The sequence below is a fragment of the Arachis ipaensis genome, chromosome B10, assembly GCF_000816755.2.
Source record: "Arachis ipaensis cultivar K30076 chromosome B10, Araip1.1, whole genome shotgun sequence".
In the NCBI taxonomy this organism is placed as follows: domain Eukaryota; kingdom Viridiplantae; phylum Streptophyta; class Magnoliopsida; order Fabales; family Fabaceae; genus Arachis; species Arachis ipaensis.
Window position 1 is genome coordinate 115,188,259 of NC_029794.2, and position 10,197 is coordinate 115,198,455.

Sequence of the window (10,197 nt, forward strand, 5' to 3'; positions counted from 1 at the left end):
GGAGTTTCTCTATTGCAATACTGAATAGTTGTGGCATCTCACTCTCCTTTGAATCAGAGGAATGTCACTGTCAATTCGAAATTAGAATCCAGATAATATTATGAATTCTCTAATATTTTTACTTCAGTTTAATCCTTGAACATAGCAGATATCCTTTAATTCTCTTTTCTTTGGTGCTTTGCACTCTGAGCCTAATCGTGACTTTAAATGTTTTGTCTCAAAGATTAATTGACACAAAAACACCACAAGCACTTAACTGGGGAACTCTCCTGAAGTTTTAATTTTTCTTTTAGTTACTCCTAAACAGTGGTGCTCAAAGTCTTGGGCATACTCTGCTAAATACACTTGATCTCGACTCTTAGTGTTCTGTCTCAAGGATTACTTGACACAAAAACACCACAAGCATATGACTAAGGAAATAACTCTTTGAGCTTTTAATCATATCTGACCTCCCTAGTTATTGATGCTCATAGCCTTGGACCTTGCTTTTAAATTTTTTTCTTTTACTGTTTCTTTTGCTTCAAGGATTAAGCTTTCACTAACTTCAGAAAATTCATAATAGTTCTCTAAATTCCTTTTCCTTATACATCGATATCCCTTGATTCAAATTCAAATATGCACTGTTCATATCATGCATTCAGAATCACAAAGAATACCACCACATTTAAGTAATTAAGAGTACTCTTTGTTATAAACCCTATTTCTTATGCAATACATCTTTTTCTTCTTTTTCTTTTGAATTCAAGCTCAGTAAGCAATACATGAGACATTTTTTTCTTTTTCTTTTTTTTTTAACTAAAAGCAAATGACAAAATGAAACTAAATCTAAGAACTGAAAGTACTAAAGATCATGCAGGCAATCAAAGCAACAGAAAACAGAAGGCAACAAAATAAGAACGGAAGGAGAAATAGAATGAAAGAAACTCAACCACCTCAGTTATGCTGGTGTGCTCCTCCATGAAGAACATTCATCTCCCCATGGTGCCACTGATGATAAGGTAAACAGAGAGCACACTCCACAATACCAAACTTAAAAGTTTGCTTGTCCCCAAGCAAAGAAAAATTCCAGGGTGTCAAAAATTCCTTTTAATTGCTCATGTTTCTGTTCTAACTACTCTGCATGAACAAAACACATGTAAAACAAGAAAAATTCTAGAAAATTGAGATAAAGTAATTTAAAACCGAAACTAAAATAACTATAATGCTAAAATCAAAATAACTATAAAATTAAAACCAAAATAACTGCAAAACCAAGGATACTAGTAGCTGGGTTGCCTCCCTACAAGAGCTTCTTTACCATCACTAGCTTGACGGTCAGCTCCACTAAGGAGGAGGATCATAGGGGTTTAACTCTTCACCCCTCAATGTGAACTTTTTTCCTATGCTCCCATTGATCAACTCTATATGCTCAAGAGATAGGATCCTGTTCACTGTATGAGGCAAGATTGGACATGCAGTGAATATCACCTTCATTCCTGGGGAGAAGTCTTCAATGGAAATCTTTTTGTTTCTCAATCCCCTGGGTACTTTCTTCTTTTTGGGAACCTCCTCCTTGGTGGATGATGCATTTCTGACACCAAACTTAGGTTTGATGTCAGGACAAATTTTATTGATTGTCACCAAAGGAGGTTATGTATGACCCAAAGATTTCAAAAATTTTTTATTATGAGCTAATTTCAAATTTTATTTACTTATTAGAGAGATTTTATTTCCATAAATTATTTCAATGAAATTAATTAAAGCAGGTTTTGATAATTAAATTAGATTTTTTATCTTATATGTAATTATTGGATAATTTTCATATTTAAATTAAAAAATTTGGTAATTGTGAAATAATAAGAATTTTACAGGATCTGGTTTAAATAATTGAGATTTGAAATTTAAAACTTTATTTTTTTATGAACAAAGAAAATTAAGCATATTATCTTGTATTTTAAATTAGACTACTTATTTAAAAATTATTTGTAATTTTGATGAATAAACGATATTTTTATATGTGATTATTGTTTGATTAAATTGGTTTTCAATTACTAAACTATCCTTAGTACAAAATTACCCTAACACTAAATCCCCAAATCAACCTACACTAACCCTAATTTCAAACACCCACAGTCTCCTATAATTCCATCAGCGCCTCCACTCATTTTCTTTCTCCCCTCTTCATTGAATTCACATACATCACCGAGAGAGAGAAAGAGATCTGAGAAGAAGAGAGAGAGCACTGAGGGGAGAGGAAGACCGCGTAGCTCGCCACCGCCTCGCCACGGCCGCCGTTCCTGCACCGTCATGTTATGAGCAGAGAGAAAGAGAGGAGATCCGAGAGGAGAGGAAGAGAAGCTGTGCCGCCTCCTCGCGCCAGTCACCGTCGCTGTCGGTGATGAAGCTCGCCGTCGCAGCTGTTACTGTTCGCACCGTCGTCGTCGTCAAAGGGAGCTAGCGTCGCCGTCGTCCATGGGTGAGGCAGAGGAAAGAGTCTGTGGGGAGAGAGATAGGTTGTTTGTATTCTGCCACCGCTGCTGGAAGGATGACCGCCCCTGCCGATCTGCTCACTGCCATTTATGCTTGTTGTGGCATCGCCGGAGCTCCACGCCGCTGCCACTGCCACCAGATACCGCCACTGAGGCCTAAGTCTGTTTGGTAAGCTCTAATCTTGCCTCAGATCTTCTTTTTTGTTAAGTTGGTTTTACCATGAATTGTTATTGAGGTAGTTTGCGTCAGGTTATACACTCACCGCTGCTGCTTGTGTGGCTACACCGTGGTGTTTATAGCTGCCGTCACAGTCACCGCCCGAATGCCCTGGAATTTCTATTGTCTTGCCCCAATTCAAGTTCAATGTCACTACCCTGGTTTAACCTTTTTCCCTGGTTCTACTTCACTTTTACACGCTAACCTGCCTTGGTTTCATTTATCTGTTTGTTTTGGTTTTAATTCCATTTTAGTTTCGGTGTTGTCTTGAACTTTCAGTGCTGTTCCTACATTTGATTTCATCAAATTCGAATCCTGCTGCAACCATTGTCATTACTGTAGAAAAATTGACGCTGTTGTAAATTAGGAAGAAAAGGGGATTGTCGCGTTTAAATTCCACGATTTTGGCTAATCGAGGTAGGGATTTTTCTTAAAATCTATTTTACATTACAGAGTTGTGATAAATAGATATTGATGTAAAAAGATATACTTCTGTGATTATATTTGTCTTGTGGATGTGATGGTTTGTTAGACTGGATTATTGGGTGCTTGATTGCGGGAGTGGTGTATGGTTGTTGATAAAAACCGGTTTGAAACGTTATTTACTTGTTTATTATGAAAGGTGGATTTTCTTGGTTTTGGAGTTTACTTGGTAATATAAATGAATCAATTTTGAAAATAATTTGAGATATGAAAATAAATTGATTTTGTGAGCGGTTTGATTTTGAGTTGGTCTGATTTTTATAAATGATTTTATATTTGAGCTGATTTGATTTTAAAAAGAGTTTTATTGTTAGAATTGGTTTGATTTGAAAATAATTTGATATTGGAATTGGTTCAACTCTGGAAAATGTTTGAGATTTGGAAATGGTTGAGAAAAGGTTTGAGAAATGTTTGGATGGGACCCGAAAAAGGTGGCAGTGTCCGAGTTTTAGAGAAGATGCTGCCGAAATTTTAAGTTTTATTTGAAGTAATTAATTAAAAAGATTTGTTTTTAAACATTAGATGTTTTAAGATTGATTTATTTGTCAAAGAAAGAATTATGTTTTGAATTGGGATTGTTAATGGACGGAATGGAAAGAAGGATGATGCGAATTTTCTTTGAAATATAGCTTTTAAATGAATTTGGAAAGGAGATTTGGATTGATGAATGATTATGATGTTGAGAATGTTGAAAATGTTGAGATATCGATTGAGAATGTTGAGATATGATTTTTGAATTATTCATATGGCTTATAAATTTGAATTATCTGAGATACGAGGTTCCCTGGATAAAGTACCATGGCTTGCCACCACGTGTACCATGTTGAAAACTCGATACTCTGTTGACCCTACGATGTAAGTGTGACCGGGCACTGATAAACCCCAATTTTGTGGTTTATCTTATGCTTAATTTAGGGAATTTTATCACCTTTTCTCATATTTATTCAATGAAATAGCATGGTTTTGTAATTCTCCCTTAATTTGTGCTTAAGTGTAAAAATATACTTTTTAGACCCTTAAATTGGTGATTTTAATTCACCTTAATTCCATTCGATGCCTTGATGTGTTTGTTGAGTGATTTCAGGTTCATAAGGCAAGTATTGAATGGAAGAAGTGAAGAGAGAAGCATGCAAAGTGGAGAATTCATGAAGAAATGAGCATTTAGAGAATTGAGGGCCACGCGCACGCGTCATCCACGCGTACGCGTGCGTTGGAGATTTGCAAGCCACGCGCACGCGTCACCCACGCGTACGCGTGAGGAGGAGTTTTTTCCAATGACGCGCACGCAACACCCACGCGCACGCGTGACGCTCGGCACGTGACTCACTTAAAGTGAAACATCACTGGGGGCGATTTCTGAGCTGCCCAGGCCCAAATCCAACTCGTTTCTGAGGGTATTTCAAGCAGAGTTGAAGATTGAGCAAAGAGGGAGCACTTAGTTAGTCATGATAAGCCTTTAGTTAGTTTTCTAGAGAGAGAAGCTCTTCTCTCTAGAATTAGGTTAGGATTAGGTTAATTTATCTTACATCTAGATTTGATTACTTGATTTCATCTTGTTTCCTCTACAACTCCTTGTTCTAATACTTCAATTCTTCTTGGTTCTTTTGTTAATTTTACTTTCATGTCTCTTGTATGTTCATGAATGCTCATGTTGGATTTGGATCTCTTTAATGCAATTTATGTTTGATGTTCTTTTATTGTTGATTTGAGTTGTGAATTTACTTTCCTTGCAATTGGTAGTTGTTAGATTTTATTATTCTTGCACATTTACCATGCTTTTCTTTTATACCTTCCAAGTGTTTGACAAAATGCTTGGAAGGATGTTAGAGTAGAATTTTGAGCATTCTTGGCTTGAAAAGAGAAATTAGGTGATCTTGGGTTATTGAGACCCAACTCATGTTAGTGATCTAGAGTTGTTAGCTAGTTTGATTTCCGTTGACTCTAATCTCTTGCTAATTTTTTTAGTGAGTTGATTAGGACGTTTGGATTGAGATTAGCTAGTCTTGTTAGACTTTCTTTGAGTGTGAAGATAATATGTTACCTTCTTCTATCGTCGGGGATGACGTAATAAGATGAATTCTTGTTAATTATTATTATTAGTGACTAGGATAGAAAGCCTATATTATCAACCCTTGCAATGAATGTCTCTCTTTATTAATTGCTTTCTTGAGTTACTTGATTTACTTTTCTTGTCATTTATTTTATTGCCCCTTTTATCAATCAAACCCCCTTGTATCTTCACAGCCAATAATGACCACTTCATTGCAATTCCTTGTGAGACGACCTAATGTTTAAATACTTCAGTTAATTCTTATTGGGGTTTGTATTTGTGACAAAACCAAATTAAATTTGATGTGAGAATTGTTTGTTGGTTTGGAGCTATGCTTACAACGAAGTTCTTATTTCTATAAGAGAAATTCTAGACCGACAACAATTTTCGTATCAGGCACTATATAAATTCCCGGGAATGTAACCCCATTAAGCAATATTGATTATTTGAGAAAAAACTATGCATAGACTCTTGGGGATGCACGTCGGGGGACAGTCTAAGTATTTTCAGACTTGTCGGGTTGGCTGGATAACCGACAGATAAACCTCATCAGCCATAGGATAGGCATGCATCATATGCATTTGTATGCTTTGCTTGGTATGAACATGTTTTGGTGTGCCTAATTGTTAAACTGTTCTTAACTGCTACCTGAACTATTTGCTATAACTGCTACCTAAACCTGTGCTTTCCTTGTCTGTTTTGCCTTTGTGTTTGTCCTGGTATGCTACTTTTGAGAATGAGCTTTGGTGCTGAATTGATGATTGTGTATATTGATTGCGTAGTTGGTCTATGATTGAAATTTTCTTATAAGAAAGGAAATGTTTCGGATTTCTAAAAGATTAAACATTATTTCTTTGAAAAAGTTTTGAGCGATTACCTATTGGTTTTTAAAAGATTCATAAGGCAATGATAATCACTGAGCTTGAAAACAGTTTTCTTATTAAATATCTTCTTATGACAACTTTGAAACTCCGTGGTGAGACCGTGTGGTTAGGTTCTCACCCCCTACATCTTTACCTTTTCAGGAACCGAATGAAGAAGCATTATGAAGAGTTTTACTGCATTTGGTTTATATGTTGTTGTATTAATTAGATTATTTTCTTCCCTCATCTTTGTTATTACAATTTTTGTAAGAGGGATAGGATTTGTATGTTTTATATGTATATTATATTATAAGATATTATGTAGAGAGTCTTGTATATGAATCTATGCCTGCTTGTTTTTTTAAGATAAAGTATTTGTTTTCCGGTTTTCAAAGAAATCAGCGATACAGTGTTGAGTCACAGGCTCCTATTTTAATATTAAATATATAAAGTAGTCGTAATACTTCTTGCTATCAGAGTGGCGCAGTCGGAAGCGTGACATTCTGGTAGTGAGGGTGTTACATTATAGTATTAGAGCGGTCTTTCCTGTAGAGCCTTGAGAATGGACTGATTATGCTTCAATTGCATATTCAGAGAGTCTGTCATGTAGTTGCTCTTGTTTGAATAACAAGAATTAGAGCTTTATGCACATGACGTTCTATTGATTAATACCATTAGTCTTGCATTGTATAAGTCCTGGTATTAATTTTGGCCGGCTTAATATTAGTGAATTATGTATATGAAAGCACTAATGGGTTGTCATAAATGATATACAAGTTATAGAAAATGCGAATCGCGGGTTTTGGGAACGTTAGGAGTTAATTCTTGAGGTTACTCGGTTAGGTGTTTTGAATTCTGTGAATATCATGTATCTTGCTCCTACTTGGTATGCTCTAATGTTCTTGTTTGCGATTCTTTTCTTGGAAAGTGATCAGATTATCTTCCAATCCTGCCCTCTTGTTCACGTGTGCTCTCGTTTGATTCTAACCACATATGTCTGCTTAACGCTCTTGGTGTGTTTGCCTCTCTTTGTTTAAACTCTTTTCTTGCTCCATATATCCTTTGGTACAACTTTGGTCATGTTAATGCAGTGTATCCCTTTAAGCTCTTATTCCGAGTTTTTTCTTTTTTCTTAAAAGGAGTTGTGATTTAGCTTTTCTCTTGCTTGACTATATTTACAACCATTATTCTTAAAGCCTTTATTAAATCGTTTTTGATTCGATATGACTTTCTCTATATAAAACTTTGAAAATTATTTATACAGTTTAGAAACTATTTACTTCCAATACCTCGCCAGTTCTTTTACTGGTTTATGAAAATATACTTATTTTAACAATTGATTATGTATTCAAAGAAAGGTTTTTGTCTCTTTCCAATTGGTTCTCATTTGATGAACTTCACTTAATTTATTTCTAATTTGAATTTGGTTTACTATAACACATTGTTTATGCGATTGTTGTTCTTTTAAAAGTATTGGCTCATACCTTCCTTTTAGAAACAGACCAACTCCTTTTTAAGCTTTTCACTTCTTTAAATGATATACTTGTTTCTGTTTTTAATTATTCTTTTACTGTTATGAACATCACCATTAATCTTAGTTTTCCTTTTTTGTGAATTTCATACTCGTCTGAGTCATCCTGAATTTGTTTCAATCTAGTACACTGGTTGTCCTCTTATTTGTCTTTGTTTAGTCAAGGTTCTCTCTCAAAAATTTACTATTGATTGAGTTGTCTTTCCTTACGAGTTTTGTATTCTTTTGGATCGATTGAAAGCTTGTTTGATATCTCATGCCTCATACGTCTTGTTTGAACTCCCTTAATTTAAGATCCTTTCTCATATGGCTTGATTTCTTTTTCAGTACACCTTAATAATCTTGAATGTCCCTAGGTGATGGCAATTTCAAGTGTATTCTTGAAGTTTTAAAGTGAATTTTTTTTAAAACAAGTTTTAGATTCCCTTCTTAAGAAATTTTAAATCGATTTTTCTTGCTTAAATGCATCCATAGCCATTCATTAAATTTGACAAAATTGTTCTGAAATTGGCATGCACTATCTTACATGAAGTTTTGAAAGTTTCCTTATTTAGCAGAAATTTGTCTGTTGCAACGCAATACTTATTTTCTTTACTGACCTATAAACAAATTTTACCTTGGAAATTTCTTTTCTAAATGGAGTTTGAATAAGAATCTTGAAATTTTATGTAGTTTAAAATTTTGCCCCCAACTTTCCTTCTTTTCCAACAAATTTCCCTCCAACTTTGTTGCGATTCCATTGTACAACTTTATTTAATTTAGTACCTAAATGTCTTTCGAGAATTGTGCAAAACTAATATGGTCTTAACGCAATTAACCTTCATTTTTCAAACCTCATTGCTTCTGATTTTGCGTTTCTATACATGGAAAACACAATTCCTCGATAAGCTTCGAACTCATTTTGCTACATCATACCTTATGGCGTTCTTTTGAGATTTTGTTTGGATCTTTCTAAATAAGTTGATTGATGCGTCCTTTGCCTAATTTTATCCACAACCAATTTTTAAATTTTTTTATGAGAATTGTTTTTACTTTTACATGTACCTCTCTACATGAACTTCAAAATTTCTTTATATGGTTAAACCTACATATTTGCAATATACATCTACTCTTTTACTGATTTATAGAAGATTTCACTTTTGATTCTTTATTTAAATGTAACTTGATTCTTACCAACTTTGTTGTCGTTTTTATGCTTATCTTTGTTGGTTATGTACCTAAATATCTTCCAAGACTCTTGAAGAAAGATTTTTGTTCTTGTTCCAAATAACCTTCTTTTACAACCCTCACATAACTCATTTCAGGTTGAATATGTTTTGATGTAACGCAAATATTTATACTCTTCATGGTTCTTCTGAAAAATGTTTAATTCATATCTTTTCTTTTTCAAAGGTAAAATAATTTCTCCTTAAGTTTTTCCGTTTCTCTGTGGACATGTTATTCGGTTATGTTCTTAAACATTCTCTTGAATTCGGTAAATGACGCCATTGACTTTGATCATTTTCCTCTTGTAAATCTTATACTTTGATTCAGCTTGATTTTAATTCTGACAAATGCAAAATTTTTCTCTCATTGTTTCCATTGAAGTTCTTTAAACTCTCAATGCGTCCACCTCTTATTCATAAACTACCATTTGAATCTTTCAGAACGTCTATCCTTGTCATTATACTTCTCATCATGAACCTTGTACTCTTTGATACCATATTGAAACTAATTGGGTACGACACCGAGACATAGACCTTTGAAAATGTTAAGTGCTCCTTTTAATTAGGCAGTTTGGGCTTTAATCATTTCTCTTCTGTAAAATCTCATACTTTCTCAGCTCAGTTTGAATTTTTTTTAAACTAATACGCTAGTTTTCTTGTTATTGATCCTATTGAATTTCGTTGAATTCAAGAGTTATCCTTGTAGCTGTCAATTGATTCCTTTTCGGCAATCTTCATTACTTGTTTATGCTGTTTACTTGCAATTTCATCCATTCTTTTAAATCATTTGAGTACTGTCCTCGTCGTTTGTTATTCCTTTCTAAAATCTTATGTCCTTCTAAGTAAATTCGAGGTTTGTTTTAATGTCACGTGCGATCTTAGATACGGTAAAGAATACGTTAGTTCTTAGAACACAGTTAGTGAACGCAGAAGGTGAAGCTTGTAAGTAAGTTACATTCTGGTAAGTGACATCAAAGGGAGTTGTGAAGCTTTGGTTCACGTGAAAGAGTTTGGTTGATATTAAACTTATGATTGGTAGTGAGTTTGTGAAATGATTGATGAGGTTGAGAATTATTAGATGCTTCGCTCGATAAAGTACAGTTAACAGTTGTGATAGTGAGCTATGATAAAACCCACGATACTGACACAATGTAACTTCTTCGTTTTGGACCTATCTTGTAACTTCCACTTTAAACCAAACTCTTTTCTTATATCTAAGTTTTATAGATTATCCAGTATTTGAAATTTTATATATATACCAAAACTTCTAGTTTTTTTAAAGTACTCAAAAGAAAAATATTAAAATTATGTGATATCCTATGTATATTTTCGAGGTTCGAGGACGAAAATTTTTTATAAGATAGGTAGGATGTAAGACCC

General features: G+C 34.2%; 1 protein-coding gene across 4 annotated transcripts; it reads left to right on the forward strand.

Annotated features, from left to right (window-relative positions):
- On the forward strand, positions 2,510 to 6,351 carry LOC110268150. 4 transcript variants are annotated; one of them, XR_002356238.1, is made up of 4 exons: positions 2,510 to 2,637; positions 2,719 to 2,846; positions 2,965 to 3,102; positions 6,244 to 6,351. XR_002356238.1 is itself a non-coding variant. In XM_021114043.1 (3 exons), exons 1-3 carry the CDS (start codon positions 2,525 to 2,527, stop codon positions 6,252 to 6,254), a joined length of 252 nt encoding a protein of 83 aa, XP_020969702.1. In that variant the 5' UTR covers positions 2,510 to 2,524; the 3' UTR covers positions 6,255 to 6,314. The 4 variants fall into 4 exon arrangements, 3 of the variants coding, with proteins under 3 accessions (XP_020969702.1, XP_020969701.1, XP_020969700.1); XM_021114043.1 differs by lacking the exon at positions 2,965 to 3,102 and having other exon boundaries at positions 6,244 to 6,314; XM_021114042.1 differs by lacking the exon at positions 6,244 to 6,351 and having other exon boundaries at positions 2,940 to 3,307.